Below are 23,340 nucleotides of genomic sequence, written 5' to 3' on the forward strand. Positions count from 1 at the left end.
AGACAGGTGCATAAATGTGGGCATCCAACAGAGATATGACATCAATACTTAGTTGAGCTTCCTTTTGTCCTCTAGACGCTGTCCTCCTATAGCCTCTGATGAGTGTCTGATTCTGGATGGAGGTCTTGTTGGCCATTCTTCTTACAAAATCTCTCCGGTTCAGTTCAATTTGATGGACAGCCTGCTTCAAATCATCCCATAGATTTTCAATGATATTCAAGTCAGGGGACTGTGACGGCCATTCCAGAACATTGTACTTCTCCCTCTGCATGAATGCCTTTGTAGATTTCCAACTGTGTTTTGGGTCATTGTCTTGTTGGAATATCCAACCCCTGCGTAACTTCAACTTTGTGACTGATGCTTGAACATTATCTTGAAGAATTTGCTGATATTGGGTTGAAATCATCTGACCCTCAACTTTAACAAGGGCCCCAGTCCCTGAACTAGCCACACAGCCCCACACCATGATGGGACCTCCACCAAATGTGACAGTAGGTAGCAGGTGTTTTTCTTGGCATGCGGTGTTCTTCTTCCGCCATGCAAAGCGCTTTTTGTTCTGACCAAATAACTCAATTTGTGTCTCATCAGTCCAAAGCACTTTGTTCCCAAATGAATCTGGCTTGTCTAAATGAGTATTGGCATACAACAAGCGACTCTGTTTGTGGTGCGAGTGCAGAAAGGGCTTCTTTCTCATCACCCTGCCATACAGATGTGCACTGAATTGTAGAACGATGTACAGATACACCATCTGCACTGAGATGTTCTTGCAGGTCTTTGGAGGTGATCTGTGGGTTGTCTGTCACCATTCTCACAATCCTGCTCATATGCCACTCCAGTATTTTTCTTGGCCTGCCAGACCTGCTGGTTTAACAGCAACTGTGCCTGTGGCCTTCCATTTCCTGATTCCATTCCTTACAGTTACAGAAACTGACAGTTTAAACCTCTGAGATAGCTTTTTGTAGCCTTCCCCTAAACCAGGAGACTCAACAATCTTTGTTTTCAGATCTTTGGAGAGTTGCTTTGAGGATCCCATGCTGTCCCTCTTCAGAGGAGAGTCAAAGGGAAGGAAGCACAACTTGTAATTGACCACCTTAAATCCCTTTATATCTTATGATGGACACACCTGTCTATGAAGTTCAAGGCTTAACGAGCTCATCAACCAATCAGCATTGAGCAGTGACAGGCATTCAAATCAGCACAATGACAAGGGGACCCACATTTGTGCACAGCAAGTTTCCCAGAGGTGTCTTATTGGATTGAGGTCAGGTGAGTGAGCAGTGGGGGGGTGCAGTCAATGGTATCAATTCCTTCATCCTCTCACCACATGAGGACGGACATTGTTGGGCACCAGGAGGAACCAGCATAGGGTCTGACAATGGGGCCAAGGATTTCATCCCGATACCTAATGGCAGCTAAGGTGCCCACCATTGTCTAGCCTGTAGAGGTCTGTGCGTCTGTCCCTCCATGGATATGCCTCCCTCCCCGGACCATCACTGACCCACCACCAAACCGGTCATGTTGAACGATGTCACAGGCAGCATAACGTTCTCCACGGCTTCTCTGGACCCTTTCATGTCTGTCACGTTTGCTCAGGGTGACCCTGCTCTCATCTGTGAAAAGCACAGGGCGCCAATTCTGGTATTCTATGGCAAATGCCAATCGGGCTCCACGGTGCCCACTAGAGGACATAGTCGGGCCCTCAGGCCACCCTCATGAAGTCTGTTTCTGATTGTTTGGTCAGAGACATTCACACCAGTGGCCTACCTGCCTACCTACCACCTGCTCATCCTGTTCCTCTTTGCCCAAAGGAGCAGATACCGGTGGGTCCTGCTGATGGGTTAAGGACCTTCTACGAGGGGCCCTGTCCAGCTCTCCTGGAGTAACTGCCTGTCTGTCTCCTAGAATCTCCTCCATGCCCTTGAGACTGTGCTGGGAGACACAGCAAACCATCTGGCAATGCCACATATTGATGTGCCTGCCATCCTGGAGAAGTTGGACTACCTGCGCCACCTCTGTAGGGTCCAGGTATCGCCCACCTCATGCTACCAGTAGTGACGCTGACCGTAGCCAAATGTGAAATGAGTGACAAAACAGATGAGGAGGGAAAAATGTCAGTGGCCCCCCTCCACCTGTTAAACCATTCATTCCTGTTTTGGGGGTCGTCTCATTGTTGCCCCCCCCCCCCCCTCCAGTGCACCAAAGCAGCTGAAACTGATGAACAAGCCCCTCTGCTACTTCACTGAGCAGATCAACAGCCCAGAGGTGTCACTGATGTGATGCTATACTCTCATTCAAAAGTTTTCCTTTCATTTTTTTGAGCAGTAGATATATATATATATATATATAATTATAAAAAACAAACAACAAACCCCCAAGGATGTCCACAGGGCATGCTGGACCTTGTGAGGGCTGTCAGTGGGGAGCTGAAGGGATTCACAATGCGTACTTTTTGGGACTTCTGGTTGACCTGGAAGTGCTTCCATCAGGCTGTGCCATAGCACCAGAAGTACTAACAAGTCTGGCATAAAAGAAGCCGCTCGACCTCATCCAGGTTAGTTGGGAGTTGGGTGGAAGTGGCAAAAAACTCACCTGGGTGGTGTGGAAATGAAAGATGAGAGAAGAATTGTGTTCTGGTTGGTTGATGCCTTATTTAAGGCCTTTGTGCAAAGTATTTTGTAAAAGTGAACCTTTTATTACACTAGGACTTGTGTCTGTGAAGTTGTGTCTTGGGTTTGGGGTGCTACAACATATTTTGTAAAATAGCCTATACGTGTCATATTCGAACAGTGAAACACCAAATTTATGAGATTCATCTACTTGAAAAGACTACCAAAATTTTGAGATTCATCTATTTTTAAAGATGACTTCAGTGTCCAGTGCTGTTTCCTGCTTTGCACCCAGTGCTGCTGGGATAAGCCCCTCGCCCCTGCAGTGTGGAATCAGATTAGATGAGTCAAAGAATGTAACATCAAGTTGACTCATCAAGTGACTGCACGCCACAAAACAGCGACAGCCAGAGACGATCGAATTGACTAAGCGATTCACCCAGAAACCTCAACAGTCGATGCGTCTGCCAGTACTTACAAGACAAGGAGTGTGAGGATAAAAAAGAAGAGGACACTCTGAATGAGGTTGTTGTAGATCCACACAACCCACTGGGACCCAGGCAGTGTGATCGAATCGATCCAGTTAGCGATCACATCAAAGGGAACGTTGAGCCCTCTGAACGGCCCACAGCTACTGGAAGGCGTAATCCTGGAAAGAAGAGGAAGGTGGCGATGCTAAGCAGTAAAGTCAAAACTAAAACAAAATAAAGAATAAATCCCCACACTTTCAGACAGAAGACAGTTAGCTGGGACTTTTGAACCAACCTCCAAAAGATGACTGCAATAGTAATCAGCACTCCAACATAGGATGGGAAGAAAAGGATGAGGATGAAAATGGTCATCATTTGGGCAGCACGCCATGACCGCTGGGGTGGATGACAGTTCTGCATCAGACTAAACTGTGGGGAGAAGCAGAAAAGATAAAGGACTTGTAATGAAAGGGTGAAGCTGGCAAATCTGCACAAGTTGATGGCGCTTTGAGACCTCCTGCTCACCTTTTTCACGTAGAACATCAGGAAGAGCTTGATGATCTGGATGAGTGGCAACAGAGGCGAGAAGTAAATTCCAATCCTGTAAAGAAATTAGCATCACTTGTCACAATATATTCATTGTCCATCCAGTCGGTTGCCAGCCATATTGTTCATCATCCTTACACTAGTTGTAGAAATGCTCAGGTTCAGAGGACTTGTGGACTAATAAATCTGACCCCATGAGCTTGGAAGGACACCGCAGGGAGGGTGTCCTCCTTAAGGGCTGTTTGTACAAGGTGTGGTGAGGAGCAGACACATCACCAGCACATCATCAGCTCCTTATGGTAGACACCACCCAAACCAAAACCTTTCCCATCTTCTTCAAATCTCCATGAAGATATTTTGCACATCTTGTCAGGTACGTTATGTAGAGCTGGGATGAGACAGAGAAAAAGTCCCCAAACTTAGAGAAAGGACAGTAGGACTCGGTTTTGTCTTGATGGAGCTCTCTATAACTCTCCTTTCCCCTTTTTGTATTATTAATGTGTAACCTTTGTCAGAATGCCAGAGATCTCACAGACTTACCACTGTTCATAAGGTATTGTACCATATAACTTCTCCCCACCTTCCCTTCTACATCTACCAGTAAACACCTGATTCTCTAAAGAATTGCAAATGCAAGAATGGCAATCAGTTTCTATTCCCTCCGATATTTGGAGGAATGACAAATGATGGAGGGTGGGAGCGTCCTGGTAAAGTTTTCATTGAATTAAATCCATATATTTGTACTAAAATTAATCAACTTATTAAAACAAAAATTGAATTTGAATTGTTACATCATTTAAGTCCAAAATGTCTTTGAGTTGTTGCACTTATAAATAAAAACAATATTGGAGTGGATAGGTTTAAATGAAGTAAATTGGAAACAAAACATTCATAAAATGGTAAATCCAAAATAGTTAATCAAATATCTCTTTATAAACAACATTTAGAGTAAAGATGGTTTGCTGTCCTTGAATTAGTTCTCCCTGGTATGGAGTAGTTTACTTTTTTTTACCTTTACTTTAACGTCACACGAACGCCGAACTCTTGAAAAGGCAACATAAAGTTGTCCATGTGCAAATACAGGCTCAGATAGGTAAATGCCTACTTTGTCCATGGTTTGTCCTTGGGTACAACTCTTACTTTTAATACTGAATTACCGTCATGTGATTCAAATATGCCACACTGACTGCTGGCACAGTGGATTAGAGCAAGTTTAGTTTCCAGGTTGTGTTGTTTGGGCGCATCTATGCAGTCTCGTACAGGTTGTGTTGTTTGGGCGCCACCTACCGACTCTGGGAAGCCGCAGGGTTTGACTCTGGGGCGCTGAGGCGCTCTGGCGCATGCACCTCGGTGCGTCCTGCGTTCGCCGTCCGTGCATATATTAAACTGTCCTTTAGTAATATAGATAAACTCAGTCAATTAGGTGTAGTAAAAGACAAGCAGGAGTTAACTTACACTTCAAATAATGGATTATTGATCATATTCATAAATAATAACAATAAGCAAAATACAAGTGAACACTGGCAACCGTACAACCTGATAAATGCTGATGTGGTGTTTCAGGCGGCACACAGACTTGTTAGTTACTTTAAATGTCTCTCGTTAAGTTGTCATTTTTGGTCGGCTTTCTTCAGAACAGGCCGCAATGCGCGTCTCAATAAAAAAAAAATAGATATGTCAGGACGCTATTCGTAGACTTTAGCTCCGCCTTCAACACAATCATCCCTCCAAAGCTGGTTGTAAAACTGAGCAGGTTGGGCCTGAACACCACCCGCTGCAATTGGATCCTGGACTTCTTGACAGAGAGGCCCCAGTCAGTTCATCTCCAGCAACATCATACTGAGCACTGGAGCGCCGCAGGGCTGTGTGCTTAGTCCACTGCTCTTCACCTTGCTGACTCACGACTGCACAGCCACGCACAACACCAACCACATCATCAAGTCTGCGAATGATACGATGGTGCTGCTTAGAATTCCAAGAGCTAAACTTAAAAGAAGTGGTGAGATGGGCGGCCTTCTGCTGTTAGGCACCTAAAATCTGGAACTGCCTGCCAATAGGATTTCGCCAGGCTGATACAGTGGAGCACTTTAAAAAACTGCTAAAAACACATTACTTTAACATGGCTTTCTCATAACTTCATTTTAATTTAATCCTGATGCTCTGGATATTCAATTAATTATCATTACTATTCATGGTGGCTCCAAAATCCGTACTAAGCCCTACTTACTCTTCTGTTCTTTTTCCGGTTTTCTGGGGTTTTCTGGGGGTGATCTGCGCCACCACCACCTGATCAAAGCACCGTGATGTTCCCACATTGATGGATTAAAGGCCAGAAGTCCACATGACCGTCATCATCAAGTCCTTTCATGAAAACCCTGAATACAATGAGGACTGATCATTTATGTTAGGTGGAATGCCTAGAGGGGGCCTCGGGTCTCGTGGCCTCGGACCCTTTCAGATTTTATTTTTTTTCTCCAGCTGTCTGGAGTTTTTTTTTTGTTTTTTCTGTCCTCCCTGGCCATTGGACCTTACTCTTATTCTATGTTAATTAATGTTCTCTTATTTTAATTCTTACTTTGTCTTTTTTCTCTTTCTTCATCATGTAAAGCACTTTGAGCTACATTATTTGTATGAAAATATGCTATAGAAATAAATGTTGTTGTCGTTGTTGCTGGGACTGATAAGCAGGGATGATGAAACAGCATACAGAGATGAGGTGAAACGGCTGTCCGCATGATGTGAAGACAACAAAGTATCTCTCAATGTCGACAAGACAAAAGAGATAACGGTGAACTTCAGAAAATCACATCCTGCCCACATCCCACTCAGCATCAACGGTTTAGATGTGGTGACTGTTAGGAGTACCAAGTTCCTCGGTGTGCACATAACTGAGGAACTTACACGGACACATAACATCTCATCACTAATCAAGAAAACCCAGCAGAGACCACACTTCCTGAGGCGGCTGAAGCGAGCAAGTCTTCTCCCTTCCATCCTCGCCATACCATGTTCTACAGAGGCACCATTGAGAGTGTCCTGACCAGCTGCATCACTGTCTGGTATGGCAACTGCAACATATCCGACCGCAAGCGCCTGCAAAGGATAGTGAAGACAGCAGAGAACCTTATTGGGGTGCCTCTTCCTTCACTACAGGAGATATTTAACAAACACAGTGTCCGCAAGGCCTGCAGCATTGTGCGGGACACCTTACACCCCTCACGTGGACTTGTCAAGAGAAGGTACTGCAGCATCAAAGCAGATCTGCCAGGCTGCAGGAGAGTTTTTACCCCGAAGCTGTCAGACTCCTTAACACCAGGCTGCCCCCCGGGATCTTCCACACGGCCTCAACCACCTCGAAAAACAGAACTTTTATACATGTGAGCCACTGACCTGTAAAGACGAGTGTGTAGGTAGAGAAGAACTGAACATCTCATACTGACCTTTAAGGATTTGGACACTCTTGATATCCTTCTGCTGTGAAACATTCTGACCTGTCATTGTCTACACATGTCTTAAACAACTATTACTAATAATTTTATTTATTATCTTACATATCTATTGACTATATTTATGTATCCAGATTGCAAATACCATACATTGCATTAATGTTCATATTGCTAACTACATGTCAATATGGCTGCTACTTCTTTGTCTTGTCTTTGCACAATGTCTTCTCTTGCTTGGTTTTTAATTTTAAATTTTAATTCTATTTTGAATTTATTATTTGCATGTCATGTTGTTACACTGTGGACCCTGAGCTTCGCAATTTCGTCTCTCTGTATACTTGCATATGGTTGAGATGACAATAAAGTTCACTTTGAAATGCTTTGAAATATGGCTGCCAAGTTGTGCTTCTCAATGTGGTCTTTTTCAGTCCATGGTGTGTGAGATGCTCCTTCATCAGTTGGTGTGGTGTTGCGGGTCCACAGCTCCCATCAGGAAGGCCAGTTTTAAATAAATAATCACCGCACTTGTGGCTTAGCGAGGGGGTGTGGTTGTGTGGCTGAAGCGGGTCCTGGGGAATTTGTGATGTGGGTGTGCACAGGTGAGAAGCGGTCCACATTCGTAATTGTTCCCGGGAGCCGCTGATTGCCACAGGTGAATCACGTCCCCGTTATAAAGAGTAGCACGAGGCGGCTAGTGGGGGTCAAAAAAAAAAAAGAGAAGAAAAAGGAAGAGAAAGAAAAGAGATGGGCGGCACGGTGGCGCTGCTGCCTCGCAGTTGGGAGACCTGGGGACCTGGGTTCGCTTCCCAAGTCCTCCCTGCGTGGAGTTTGCATGTTCTCCCCGTGTCTGCGTGGGTTTCCTCCGGGCGCTCCGGTTTCCTCCCACAGTCCAAAGACATGCTGGTTAGGTGGATTGGCAATTCTAAATTGTCCCTAGTGTGTGGGTGTGTTTGTGTGTGTCCTGCAGTGGGTTGGCACCCTGCCCGGGATTGGTTCCTGCCTTGTACCCTGTGTTGGCTGGGATTGGCTCCAGCAGACCCCCGTGACCCTGTGTTCGGATTCAGCGGGATGGAAAATGGATGGATGGAAGAAAAGAGACGGAGGTTGCAGGAAGCAGTATGGAGAGAGAACCGGTGTGAGCGCGAGAGCGAGAACAAGTGTGTGCTCGCAGGCAGGCAGCAGGACAGTGAGCCCTAGCAGTGGTGTTTGGCCAACACTCGGTGGGGCAGAAGGAAGCGGTCGCTCCAGCTGAGCGAACAAGGAGCTGGAGTGACCGGGGATGAAGGACGGCTGGCTGCGTAAGGCCGAGATGGCAGCGGGAGTCGTGGAGTTTTGGGAAGGTGAGCCTCAGCGTGAGCGACCTGGCCGTTGAGGAACCCAAGTCTCGGTCCGGTAAGGTAGCCGTATGGAGCCAGGGAACGGAAGGCAACCAGACAGTAGTAAGGTCAGCTGCTGAGAGGGCGACTCTCCTGTTGAGAAGCCTGTATGGGTGAAGATAAAGGAAGACACCGGGTTTTGGATTTTAAAGGGTCTGCTTCCAGCTTTGTTTTAACCTCATTTTAATGGATTGTTGTTTTTCTATTTATTGGATTTTTTAACCTCCACTCTGCACCTGTTTTATGGATTGTTTATTTAATGACTTTTTGAGGCACTGCACTTTATTTATTTGGACACTTGTTTTGTTGATTTTAATAGAAGCACTTTGCACTATTACACCATTCCCTTGCTCCATCATTATGCCTCACTGCCGAGCTCATCGGTAACATTACTGACGGTGTCGGGTTCAAGAGCTCCCTGAAGCTGCATAGGAGCATGGAGCGAACCCGCATCGTCACATTTGGTATGAGAGAGAGAGAGGGAGGGGTAAAGCAAGCAAATGTCCAAACCCTACAGCCAATAGGGCGTCACGGTACTTAATGGCTTCAGGCAACTTTAGACCAATGGGGCACACAATAACTTTCACACCTGCTCCCCCAAAAAAACATTTGTTGAACTGATGTTTGCCAGCTAGGCAGTCTGGCTTTCCTGTGGGGGTTGACTGAGCGAGACCTGCAGAGAATCACTGGCCAAACTGGTTTGAGGCGCTTCCCTCAACCCTGTCGTAAAATTACAAAGAGACTCAGACCTAAAAGGGGGTGGGGGGGTACTTAAACATACAAATAAAGACATACAAAATATTTATCAACTTATGTGCAAAATTTCACACCACAACAAACTCTAAAACAACAGATAGCCCCGGCAGATGGCACTGATGTTTCATGAACTGGGACACCAACTGGGTGTGCATCCTCAGCCACAGTTGATGAAAACTCTCATTTGTGCTGACAGTGGCTGGAAATCTCAAAAATCTCCCACACATCAACAACGGAGAGGAGGGATGAGCGTCCAAGGTTTGTGGAACACATCTGGTTTCCTGATGGTCAAGCCGGGGTTCCTTCCATGGCTCAGGTTGGAAGTTCTTCTTTTTGTCTTCTTTGTGCTCTTATCGCTCATTGATTTTTTTTTTTATAATATTGTTATGTGTTTTAACTATTTGTCTAATCGTGTGTTTAATCTCATTTTTCATTTATTTTGTTTATTCAGTTTCTATTTGTGAGAAAATATATTCTGTCATACTCCATGAATTTTTGTGGGTGGATCCCCAAGAGGCAGGGCCACCTGTCCATCATAGTTAAGGCTCCGTCTCCAGCCCTATAAAGGCTGCTGGGAACTGAAGACCAGTGTGGTTCATTTGAACTTAATCTGCCGTTTGGTGAGGTGGTTAGCATTTTGTTTCTCTCCCTTGCTGGATTTCCTGAATTTTTGCTTCTGTCTATGGTTTTTGATTTCTGGATTTGTATTGTTTGCTGTGAGATTGTGCTGTAGGCAAATCCTTTTACCTCCTCGTTGAATAGCTTTGAGTATTTTGTTATTTTCGATCATTTGTTTATAAAGGTTATTTGTGGACTTGTCTTGTCTCCGGCCGGAGATTTCACAGTTCGCCTTCTGAGGTTTTTTTTTAAAACTCTTTGCTGTTGTTTTGAATTTAAAAGCCTGACCTCCATTCTGAGGCCTAGTCAGGCCTGAAGCCTCCAGTTTTCCTGGTGTCAGACCTGCCTTGTGGTGAGATTTATTTTGTGAACCTCACCCTGTTTGTTCACCTGACAGTGAAACCCTGATGGAGATGTTTGAAATTGGGTGGTCTCACAGGTAGTTGCATATCCCCTCATTTTCCCTACAGCCTGTGAGGCTCTTGGCCCATCATGGCTTATTGGAGGATTGGACAGATAGACAGATAGATGCAGATGTCAGTCCCTCAATGCCATGTTCTGACAGTCCCTCATTCCAACCGTGTTGACTAAGTCTCCCCACCCTCTCACCCCACTGGAACTGCTCTTCTAATATTTCAACACTATAATGATGGCAGCTCAGAACAAAACCAAGTGTTGGGTGGGAATGTTTAAGCTGACCTCTGGGCTCTGCTGTTTAAATTTTGCAAGAATTTGCCGTGACTTAACTCCACAAATATGTAACACGATAAGGTCTGCAAATATGAAACGCAATCAACAGTAAATGAGCTAAAGATTTAGTGTGCCAGCCACAAAAACACAGACTAACAGCTGGCTTTACAAATAAGACCAGAAGTGAAGAAGCAAGGAGTCATTATAGATATCAGACATTAAACACAAATCACATTGTATCGACCTTTCATTTGAGAGACATCACATCATCTCTCATATCAGAGCAAAACACAGAGAGGTTAAAACACACTTCTGACTTTGGACATCTGGATTACAGTAATACTCAACAATGATGTAACCCGGCTGAAATGAGCAACGAGAAAAGAAAGTCTGAGCATATCCGGTCAGCCTTTATCACATTAGAGGACTTTTCCAGCCATCTTCAGTCGTTGCTTTCACATCTCTTGATTATAATAAAAAAATCTTGGGTCGAGACGTGATCTTCTCGGAAAGACACTTTGACGTCCCACGAGAGTAGACTTTGCAACCTTTGGATGAGAGACCCGTGAGACGGTGACTTTTGCACGTCACGCCCTACTTACAAACAATTTAAAGCAAGATCACGGACATCTAACCTCGCAGTTGTTGGAATGCTTTTGGCAGACACAATTCATGTGCTCCCAGCTCTTAAAAATTTTATACGTTCAAGATGGCACGTCAACGACTAAGCGAAAAGACACAAAAGCGTTGGAGAGAAAAGAATGCACAAAAGAACAATAATAATCTACAGTATGTGCAAATTCAGAAAAGAAGGAAAGTAATAATCAGCCAAGAAGGAAAGTAATAATCAGCCCGGACCAAGTGGAATTGAAAACCATGTAGGTCCAATCGGGGTCAGAAATAAAAGACTTCATAAAGATGTTCAAAAACGTTGCCGCAAGATTATGAAAACAGTGGGATTCGAAAGCCTCAAAATAAACGTGGGTGCGATACACATGAAGAGCAAGTTAAAGAATATGAAAGTACTAAAATTTGAAAGTATCAAAAAAAAAAGAAGATAAAGATCGCATTAAATAGATAGATAGATAGATAGATAGATAGATAGATAGATAGATAGATAGATAGATAGATAGATAGATAGATAGATAGATAGATAGATAGATTATTGACAGGAGTCTGCTCAGCGCCCGTCGCTCTGCCACGGATGTCAAACTGTCCAGCTCCGTGCCTACAATAGAGCCTGCCTTCCTCACCAGTTTGTCCAGGCGTGAGGCTTCCCTCTTCTTTATGCTGCCTCCCCAGCACACCACCGCGTAGAAGAAGGCGCTCGCCACAACCGTCTGATAGAACATCTGCAGCATTTTATTGCAGATGTTGAAGGACGCCAGCCTTCTAAGGAAGTATAGTCGGCTCTGTCCTCTCTTGCACAGAGCATCAGTATTGGCAGTCCAGTCCAGTTTATCATCCAGCTGCACTTCCAGGTATTTATAGGTCTGCACCCTCTGCACACAGTCACCTCTGATGATCACGGGGTCCATGAGGGGCCTGGTCCTCCTAAAATCCACCACCAGCTCCTTGGTTTTGCTGGTGTTCAGGTGTAGGTGGTTTGAGTCGCACCATTTAACAAAGTCCTTGATTAGGTTCCTATACTCCTCCTCCTGCCCACTCCTGATGCAGCCCACAATAGCAGTGTCGTCAGTGAACTTTTGCACGTGTCAGGACTCCGAGTTGTATTGGAAGTCCGATGTATATCGGCTGAACAGGAACAGAGAAAGTACAGTCCCCTGTGGCGCTCCTGTGTTGCTGACCACAATGTCAGATCTGCAGTTCCCGAGATGCACATACTGAAGTCTGTCTGTGAGGCATTAGCACAAACAAACGTAAATTACACTCGGTGAAACAACGGAACAGCAAAAAGAGATCAAATATATGGACATAGGTGATATGTCAGAAGTATGTAGATATAGTAAGGCATTAAAGTTTAAGTCGCAGACTTGTAGATCGTCTAATTCGTGTTGCCATCAGGGTAAAGTAGTGTTGCCTCCCAATGAAGAGGCGTATCCATGAGAATTCAAAGATTTGTTATTTTGTGAGAGTGAAATCCACAAACATTACAGGCAAAATATCCGAGTCAACAGTAAAGTTTTCGCGATCGCATCATTCAATGCTCAAAACATAGATTTACACAATAATGGACCATACGCTATGAGAATCTGTGGTCCCGCAACAATTAAAGCAACGAGAAGTTTAATATCAAAGAAACCACAATTTGGTCAGGTGTATATTTATGATCATGGAGAAGCAATGCAACATTGAATCAAAAGAGTATGTAACAATTCCCATGAAAATAACAATCTCTTTAAATTGTATGTCTGGTTAACCAAACCCGGAGGTGGGCAAGCGAAGCGAGCAGGGGGCACAGCCCCCTAGTCTATATAATCTTCGTCAGTGGGAGGCAGTCTGCAGCATGCTGCCATGAAGCTGGTCATCTAATGTGACTTACCCAACGACTGAGACCCCCTAGTCTGCGACTGGCTAGAATAAAATCAAACAGGTTTTGTCCAGAGGGGTCGGCCTTTTGTACACAGAAGTCAGGAGCCAATGAGCATCCAGCCGGCAATACAACACATAGAGTGTGGAGACGAGGAATAAGAAGCACGTGGGGTTTAAACCTCAGAAACAGAGGAGACACCCGTCTGTCTGATGTCTCGTGTTTTATTTACTAAAGCGGAATGGAAAAAAGAAAAGAAGGGACGAGACCGCGGCTGAACACACCACAGCAATTAAACCTTCACACAACACAACGTCGGCTCCGTCAGGCTGCATGGGGGCCGTGGACCTCACAAACAGAAGGGAAGCGTCAGTCTGGTGTCTCGCATTTTACATACCATAAGAGAATAAAAAATAAATGAATAAATAAAGGGGCTGTGGCTTCTAATCCCACTACTGGCCCGGTGTGACCCTGTGTGAGCAGGTCACCTCACCTGCCTAGGCTCCAATTGGCAAACCAAAAGAAATGGAACCAGTTGTATCATAAATCATCATTAATCGCCTTGGATAAAGGCATCAGCCAAATACGTAAATGTTAAAGCACCAACTACACCATGCAGCGCGCTACTGACTGTCAGAAAAGGGGGCTGGATGATTGGCGGTCAGTAAATGTGAGATGGGCTTTGATTATTGCTCATGTAATTTGATGCGGTGCAGGGACTGCGATCAGCAAATCTGATATACACCCGACAAAAAGTCGTGTAATGTCACATCATGAGCTTTAGTTTCATCATACTGGCTGCCTGAGTTCTTTATGATTAATTTTAAAATACCTTTAATTACATGTCAGGGGTTCTCAAAGTCAGTCCTGGGGCCCCACTGTGGCTTCACGTTTTTGCGTCAACCAGATTCATAATCAGTGACAACAACTGCTCACAATTAATTAGCTGGTATTTTTATTCTCTTCTATTATTCTACATTAGGGTTAGGGTTTTTAGAACACTGTACAATGGACACTTTTTTTGGTTTTGCTTTGACTGTTTTTTTAATAAAAGCACCTGGGCACATTATCCACCATCCTCTGGCATCATCTCAGAATTGTCCTCATTTGTCAGCTCATCTCGGTCATAACTATTGTAAAGGACAGCCGGGTCCCATGCCTGGCAGGGACGCCCCTACTGTATCTGTTCCGGGGGAGCAGCCATGGACACTTCAATACCTCCCCCGGGACGCTTGGTGGCAGCCTCCATGGCGGACGATGATTCCCCAACCTGGCGCATGGCTCCATGGGAGATGGAGTCCTCCACAGCCTGGCTGAGGGCTCGGATGGCCACTAGGGGGAGCTGCATGGAGTCTGCAGCCCGGCTGGTCGAATCTTCAGCCCCACCCGGTAATGCAATTAGGACCAGGTGGTGAAGCACCTGGAACGCTTCCGGGTGGGGTATAAAAAAGGCCAGCCACCACCACTCGAGAAGCCAGGGTTGGGAGGAGGAGGACTACGCTTAAGGAGGACTGGTGGGAGAGTAGAGAAGGAATTGTTGGTGTGGAAAAGAGTGCTTATGGGACTGTGTATTGCCTGTGGGTCACGGGGAAGACGTGTGCCCACGGGTGAAGAAGAAAATAAAAGTCCTTGTGTTTTATACATGCCTCTGTGTCGTTCTGTGCCGGGTCAGGCGCCTATATAGCGCCTTTTCTACACTATCCACGGTGTTGGTTCAGCAGACTCCCATGTGGGAAGAGGAAGTCTGTAGGGGACTGGCATCATCACAAACTGCAACTTCATTTTTTCCATGTTGTACATTTCATTAGAAAGCAATTATTTCATAGTGGCCATCATGTTAGTCACTTGGCCGGTGCATAATGGCGACTGCTGTGAGTTTTATGAACACCTGAGTCTGATAAGAGCTCTTGTGTATCCTGACACATTTTGGGATGATGTCAGAGACAATATCTCGAGGAAGGAGCCCATTGAAGGATTGGGGGGGAGACCCAATCAAAGAACATCACAGGAGGGAGAGGCCTTCACAAAGCCCACCATACATAAAGACCATCCAGTACAACTCACGAAGCTGACACTTCAACACCTGTCATGAATCACTTCCCATCACCAACTTCCATTGGACTTATCACTGGCTTGGGCAGCTGAGATTATTCATATTCAGCATTGAGTCCCACCCATCACCAGGCAAATGGCGAGTAATGAATGCCCATATGGAAACAACAAGGGTTAGGGTGAACTATGGACAAGAAACTCTATTGTCAGAATAGCTGCTTTCACGCCGTGGGGCCAATCAAGAAACATTTTTAAAAGATTAGAATATCTTGATGTGAACACGGCCTCAATTGATGACTAGCCCAGCGTCCAGTAAATAAGCCATAAGAGGTCAAAATCAATTACCAGGCCAGCGTCTGTGCATAAATCAGGTCCAGAACGTTGCGGGCGATATCAAACTCTGGAACTCCTAGTCTTGGGAAGAACCTTGTTCCAATGACTCTAAGGATGGAGATCAAGAAAAGAAGAGGAACTGTGAGAGATGACAAAAATGAGTTCAGCTAAGGCAGGTTTAAAAAATACGAGAACATCAAGAAGTCAGCATCATGAGGACAGCCACCACCATCACACCTGGCCCAGTTAAACCATTTTTGGGAATGGCCAAACATTCTAAGTACATTTTTTTCCCAAAGAAGTGTAAATTTGATAGTATGCAACAAGAATTCCAATCATAGCCAGCTTTGGATGTGCGACTGCTAAGCGTGCATCACAGGCTGAATGTGTAAGAATGCAAACCAGGAGAACAACTGGCACAATACCTAAACACTTTAAAATGAATTGATAAATATAAAAGAATTGGGGAGTAATGGAGGGGCTAATAGACCGGGTCCATTTATGGCACTGAACACCGGATGAAGAACAAGGTGGTCAACTTTACAAGCACAATAAAGGAAAATGCAGCTTTTGAATGCTTCTAATAGCATAAGAGAGTATTCACCATCTTCACCTGTGAGGAAGATTCATTCTCTGTTTGCAGTAATTTGAGTTTGTGACAACAAAATAACAAAAAAAGATGACATTTTGGTATCTCCAGCAGAAGAAATAATGGTTAGACTTACTTGTGCAGAAACTCTCCGAAGAAGCAAGCAAACAGGCAGAAAAAGAAATCGATGACAACAAGTCTATAGATATCTCCGCCAACAAACGTCTCCCAGCACTGCAAAGAGAATTGAACATCAGTGAGTCGTTAAGACAACAGCTGATATGTCAAGTTTCTAAAACATTTGTCTCTTTCTTTGATCTTTTTCAGATGATCAGGGGCAACAAATGTAAGGTAGAAACACAACTCTAAGAATCGGCCTACCAGTATGTGCATGGATTGGGAGAATAGGAAGAACACGCCAACTCCATACTCGGGCACGGCTCAAACTACCGTTGTGTAATCAGACAGGTAGGGGCCAGCCTTCAATATATGACAGTCCATCAAAAACTTTACCCAGGGATACACCAGCATTCACTAATTCGGTAAATGAATAATATGGAGGTGCCAGACAAACATGCATGTCTCTGGAATGTAAATGGAAAAAAACACACATAAAAATGTGAGGAGAATGTCAGAAAATCACTGAAATTGGGAAACAAATGGGAATTGAACCCTGGTCTCCGGAGCTGTAAGCACCTGTATGCCACTCCGTTAAAGATTAGATACAACTACTACCATTGATCACAATATTCTTAGAAATCACCTTAGTCGATGGGTGGGTCTCTCTGGCAGTGTCTTAAATTGGTTTGAGTCTTACTTGACAGGTAGAAAATTCTTTGTTAGTTGTGGTAATTTAACTTCAAAGACTCCTGATATTCTATGTGGTGGTCCACAAGGATCTCTCCTGGGTCTGCTGCTCTTTGCGATCTCCATGCTTCCATGAGGTCAGATTATCTCTAGGCTTACTTAACGTGAGCTACCACAGCTCTGCTGATGACACACATCTGTATTTATCAACAGCTCCTGATGACCCCGACTCTCTTGTTTCACTGACCCCCAGTGTCTTACCTGTGTTTCTGAATGGATGAGTATTGTATATACTTGCGTATAAGTCATGTCTTGAAACAAGAAAAATCAATCATAAAATCAGACCCCGACTTATACGCCCGTTTTTTTTTTACATCTTCTTGTCTCCTCCAATCTCTCATCAGTTTCTCAGATGCATCGAATTTTGTTGCAGCAGTGCAGTTACCAATTTCTTTCGCTACTTCAAAGATGTTTACTTTAAAACCAGCTTCATATTTTCTTCTGACTAAACGCTCCATCGTAGATAAGGGATGCTCTTATGATAAAGGAGTATGAGGGTGTGAGACACAAAAAGCAGAAAACAGTGCAAACGTCGCTTCGGGATAGTTCGGGTATTACCGTGTGGTCACGTAGGCACAATAGAGACAGACAGAGAGGTTAGGAGCACACGCTGATACAGCGCATTGCCGCACCCACATAGATAAAAAAGGCTGTGCGCTCCGTGGTTACTCTTTCAGGTGGGCGGGCATTAGCATATCGTAATCTCTTGGACCAATAGCGTGAGTTTTCCACATTCGACTAATATGACCGACATTATAAAATACCAGAAATTATACGCTAAAATCAAGTCCTGACTTATCTGCAGGAGAACTTATTCACGAGTATATACGGTGTAGAAGAAGAATGTTCTCCTCAGCACCATGTATTTTGTGTGTTTAGTAAATTAGAATTTTTATAATAACTATTTTGTAACTTGCCAGTGAGAGAAGCTTGGCTTATGAACTAACAAAAATATGTTATTCCAGGGTTCAGGAGAAATAGTGTCCACATGAATAAAATCTAAGCTGTTTCTTGTTTTCCCTTTCTCAGAGTGAATGTTTCAGGGACAAGGTCACAAGGCTGCAGAAAAGTACATGTAGTTTATGCAAAGGCGTCTCTCCTGTGCTTAGCTTTGAGAACACAGATAATGCTTAGCTCAACAGACATATTGTTTAACTCTACTTAGATGATAAGGATGTTTTTCTGTCTTATTAATCATGAGATGCTGAAGTATAAAAACCCCCTCCTGGCTTTTGATCAGGGTTCAAATTGAGCTTTGCGGCAATAAGTTATGCTCTTTTGAATCTCTACTTACTGTGACTCCGAATGAATAAAAAAGAGAATTGAGAAATATTATCTGCCTGCTTTCAGTGTGCCTTTTTCGTCCACAACGGTAATCATTTCTTCAAACTAAATAAGGAGAAATCAGAAATCTTAGTGATTGGCAAAAATAGATATAATGAGGGTATTAGAAATAAACTTGATCCATTCCTTACACTCCAAATCGTAACCTTAGATGTTCACATGAGTGTTTGCTTATCATTCCAAACGGTAAACTTAAAAGAAGTGGTGAGGCGGCCTTCTGCTGTTATGCACCTAAAATCTGGAATAGGTGACCGATAGAAATTCGCCAGGCTAATATGATGGTGCATTTTAAAAAACTGCTTAAAACACATTATTTTAACATGGCTTTCTCAGAGCTTCATTTTAGTGTAACCCTGATATTCTGTATATGCATTGAATGATAATTTTTATCATGGCTCCACAATCCATACTAACCCCTACTTGTTCTTTTTCCGGTTCTCTGTGGTGGGGAGCTGTGCCACCACCACCTGATCTATGCACCGTGCAGTTCCTACATTGATGGATCGAAGGCCAGAGGTCCATCAAATTCTTCCACGTGAAGCCTAAAGACCATGAGGACTGATTGAGATGATTAGAATGCCTATTGGGGGACTGGGTGGGTGGTCATTGATGGATTGAAAGCCAGAGGTCCACATGACCACCATCATCTTATTCTTCCACAGGGAGCCTGAAAACCATGAGGACAGATGGAGATCATTGATGTTAGGGAGGCTGGATGGTCTCATGGCCTTGGAACCCCTGCAGATTTTTTTTTTTTTTTTTAGCCAGCCCACTGGAGTTTTTTGTGTTTTTTCTGTCCTCCTGGCCATTGGGCCTTACTTTATTTATTCTTTGTTAATTAGTATTGCCTAATTTCATTTTTTTTTTCTCTTGTCTTTCTTCATCTTTTTAAAGCACTTTGAGCTACATCATTTGTATGAAAACATGCTCTAGAAATAAAAATAAATGTTGTTACTGCTACTGAAATCAAGAACTGATCATCTCTTCTCTTTAGTACAAGGTATGTAAAACCTGACCGCCATGTTGGGTCAGACAGAGGCTTTCAAGTTCAGGACTCCTGTAGCCTGCAGGTTTGTTGTCTCAACCGACTCCGTCTTATTGTTGGACTGCTACCTAATTAAGTAAGTTATTATTCCACAGTGACGGAGTAAGCGTCTAATTTAGTTTAGGGTTTGTTTACCTAGCGCTTTTAGGGTTTTCATGTTCACGATGATTCTGTATCCCCTTTAATGGATGCTCTGGCTATTTAAGCTGTGGTTCACTAATTAACCCAGCGATGGACTGGTGCCTTGTTCCTGCCGTGCTCCCCTCTGCTATCTGGGGTAGGCCCTAACACGACCCTGCTCTGGACTAAGAAGGTTAGACTAGTGGTTCTCAAACTGTGGGGCGGGCTCCCCTAGGGGGGGCGCGAAGATGTGAAAAAAAGAAAACAAGAATCAAAAGTATGAAAAATACATCTATTGAAACCAAAACAAATTAACTTAAACTACATTTTGATACTAGAAAAATAAATATAGAGTTAGTGTTAGGGTTAGGTTAGGGTAGAGTATAATAAAATATGCATCTATGATATATCATTACTTAAAAAAGAACAAATTGGTATTAGTGGGCTCCTTCCAAAAAAACCTTAGGGGGGTGCGATTAAAACTGTTATGAAAACTTAGATTGCAAATACTTAAAGGTTGAGAAACGCTGGGTCAGACAATACTGGGATACAATTAAAGAAGCAGCCTCCATGTGAAAAGGTGAATTCACAGGAAAATTACCTAAGGGAGTTAAAAAAAAATAGAAATATCCCAAAATGTATTTTAAATTGATTTATCTTATAACCTGCGGTGGGCTGGTACCCTGCCCGAGGTTTGTTTCTTGCCTTGCGCCATGTGTTGGCTGGGATTGGCTCCAGCAGACCCCCGTGACCCTGTAGGTAGGATATAGCGGGTTGGGTAATGGATGGATGGATTATCTTATAACAAACCCCTTATAAAGACAAAAAAAACATTAAAAAGTGAAAAAAATTAAAAAGTGTCCAAATTCGAGCCTCCCCTAAATAAGCAGTCAGGTAAAGCCAAGTGGGCACCGCTCTGGACTATCACAAATTAAAGGGGTTTAAGAAAGCATGGAGACCCTTTCACTGTCTGCACCCTTTATTGTGTTGCAAATTTTATTTGAAATTGAGATTTGCACCCATCAACCTACACTTAATAACCCATAATGATGGAAAGTTTTGTAAATTTATTTACAAAATAGCCCAAAAGGGGCTCTAACAGGAACAAACACACAGAGATTACTTGTCTCCAACATGTTACAACTGTGACAAGAGTCCTGGGGTGACACTTGGTGACACTGCCATTTTGAACAAGTTATTCTTCTCAGTCCTGGATTGGGGTCTAGAAGTGGACGTGTGATTGCCGATGACAGACCCATAACCCCCATTTCTGACCTGGGTGGTCTTCCTCTTGTGTTCTCATCACTCCTCGAGCACTGAGGTGCACTGACGAGTCCTCACAGTGGGATTAGGTGGCCAGCTGATCCAGGACAGTTGTAATGTGGGGCTAACAGAAGTTGCGTCCCTTTAGTACAATTTACTAATTCAAAAAGCAGGCGTGTGAATATGTCTGGGTGAATATCTTAGATAGTGTGTGTCGTGTCCAAAACTGATTTCTGTTTATGATGAAAGCATTGTTGTGTTCTCAGTTTATTACACAGCACTTGTAATTGTGTCAATTGTGCTGGACTTCATGGTGGATGTGTCGGATAAAGTGAATTTAACTAAAGTGAAGTGAATACTGACGAGAGCACACACACACGCACACACACTACAGTACTCACTGGTATTCCACAGTTCACCACTTTGTCCAGCCAATAGTAACAAAGCACCCCTATGATAGACATCTTCAGAATGACATTTCTAGGAAGAAAAAAATAAATAAAAGGATGCAAAATTGAGTTAAGTTCAGACAGCAAGTCAGGAAGAATCTAAGATATTTATTATATAATAAAACACTAAGGTCTGCGTGTCCAGTCCCTCCCTCTGAGCAATCTGATTGGTCAGCTTTGGCAGCACATATCCAACGAGGAAGTGCGAGTGGGAGACGCACGAGGAGGAGAAACAGCGTAGTAGTCGCCTTCAAAGACAGCAGGTATAAAAGCGGACAGGAGGCACTTTTATATTTTTTGGGAAAATAAGCATGACAAGCAGTCCTATTTCAAATGTTTGCCACCAGAAAAGATGGAAAAGACTAAACAACTGTGGCACCCAAATCCAAATTTCACTAATAAAGGGGGCCAAGTCCCAACAGTGCCTCTTAGGGATACGTCACTAATAAAGTGCAGGCTGGGTTATTACATAAAATTTCCTCAGAGGAAAACGTTGGGGACAACACATTGCCTGTGGTCTGTGGATTTGTATACCGGACCAGCACAGAGACACACATTCAACTTTGTCCCGTCACATCATTTCCTAACCTGCTTATTCCAGACCAGGGTTGTGGGTTGGGGGCTGAAGCCAATCCCAGCCAGCAAAAGGCGCAAGGCAGGAACAAACCTGGGACAGGGTGCCAGTCAATCGCCGAGCGAACACACACCAAACACCCATGCAAGTCAGTTGACCACTGGTAGTCCACCTAACCTGCTTGTCTTTGGACAGTTGGAGGAAATGAGAAAGAAGGGAGAACCCCAGACGCAAACCCAGATGTCCTTACTGCAAGGCAGCAGCGTCACCATTGAGCCACCATGCCACCATGCCGTATATTAGGTAAAATCTTCTTCTTCTTTCGGCTGCTCCCGTTAGGGGTCGCCACAGCAGATAATCTTGTTCCATATCGCCCTGTCTGCTCCATCTTGCTCTGTCACACCCATCACCTGCATGTCCTCTCTCACCACATCCATAAACCTCCTCTTAGGCCTTTCTCTTCTCCTCTTCTCTGGCAGCTCTACCCTTAGTACCCTTCTCCCAGTATACCCAGCATCTCTCCTCTGCACATGTCCAAACCAACGTCATCTCACCTCTCTGACTTTGTCTCCCAACCATCCAACTTGAGCTGACCCTCTAATGTCCTCATTTCTAATCCTGTCCATCCTCGTCATACCCAATGCAAATCTTAGCATCTTTAACTCTGCCACCTCCAGCTCTGTCTCCTGTGCCACCGTCTCCAGGCCATATAACACAGCTGGTCTCACTACCGTCCTGTAGACCTTCACTGTCACTCTTGCTGATACCCGTCTGTCACCAATCACCCCTGACACTCTTCTCCACTTTGCCTGCACTCTCTTCTTCACTTCTCTTCCACAATCTCCATTACTCTGCACTATTGATCCCAAGTATTTAAACTCATCCACCTTCGCCAACTCTACTCCCCTCATCCTCACCATTCCACTGACCTCCCTCTCATTCACACACATGTATTCTGTCTTGGTGGTCCTACTGACCTTCATTCCTGTCCTCTCTAGAGCAGATCTCCACGTCTCCAGGGTCTCCTCCACCTGCTCCCTACTCATCACAGTCCCCGGGGACTCCTGTCTAAACTCATCTGTCAACCTGTCCATCACCATTGCAAATAAGAAAGGGCTCAGAGCCGATCCCTGATGTAATCCCACCTCCGTCACTCCCACCACAGACCTCACCACAGTCACACTTCCCTCGTACATATCCTGTACAACTCTTACGTACTTCTCTGCCACTCCCGACTTCCTCATACAATACCACAGATCCTCTCAGTCACCCTGTCATTTGCTTTCTCCAGGTCCACAAAGATGCAATGCAACTCCTTCTGACCTTCTCTAACCTTCTCCATCAACATCCTCAGAGCAAACATCTCATCTGTGGTGCTCTTTCTTGGCATGAAACCACACTGCTGCTCACTAATCATCACCTCACTTCTTAACTGAGCCTCCACTACTCTTTCTCATAACTTCATGCTGTGGCTCATCCGTTTTATCCCCTTGTAGTTACTACAGTTCTGCACATCCCCCTTATTCTTAAATATCGGCACCAGTCCACATCTTCTCCACTTCTCAGGCATCATCTCACTTTCTAAGATTCCATTAAACAATCTGGTTGAAGAAGTACTGGTGGCAGTCATTGTTGACCCGGGGCTCGACCGATCCGGTATGGAAATTTGTATTGTTGTCTACATATTGATTTGGCAAAATTTTAC

General features: G+C 44.2%; 1 protein-coding gene across 12 annotated transcripts in view; it reads right to left on the reverse strand.

The window, feature by feature from the left end:
• Positions 1 to 23,340, reverse strand: part of tmc5 (transmembrane channel like 5) — a 107,745-nt gene that overhangs the window by 24,289 nt on the left and 60,116 nt on the right. For all 12 annotated transcript variants that reach the window (XM_051933937.1, XM_051933936.1, XM_051933938.1 and 9 more), the window contains exons 13-18: positions 21,014 to 21,092; positions 16,110 to 16,207; positions 15,397 to 15,492; positions 3,602 to 3,677; positions 3,372 to 3,505; positions 3,085 to 3,255 (exon numbers count right to left, since the gene is read on the reverse strand). In XM_051933937.1, the coding sequence (XP_051789897.1) occupies positions 3,085 to 3,255; positions 3,372 to 3,505; positions 3,602 to 3,677; positions 15,397 to 15,492; positions 16,110 to 16,207; positions 21,014 to 21,092 (654 nt within the window). The remainder of the gene's footprint in view (positions 1 to 3,084; positions 3,256 to 3,371; positions 3,506 to 3,601; positions 3,678 to 15,396; positions 15,493 to 16,109; positions 16,208 to 21,013; positions 21,093 to 23,340) is intronic.

Source organism: Erpetoichthys calabaricus, chromosome 11, assembly GCF_900747795.2.
Source record: "Erpetoichthys calabaricus chromosome 11, fErpCal1.3, whole genome shotgun sequence".
Taxonomy (NCBI): Eukaryota; Metazoa; Chordata; class Cladistia; order Polypteriformes; family Polypteridae; genus Erpetoichthys; species Erpetoichthys calabaricus.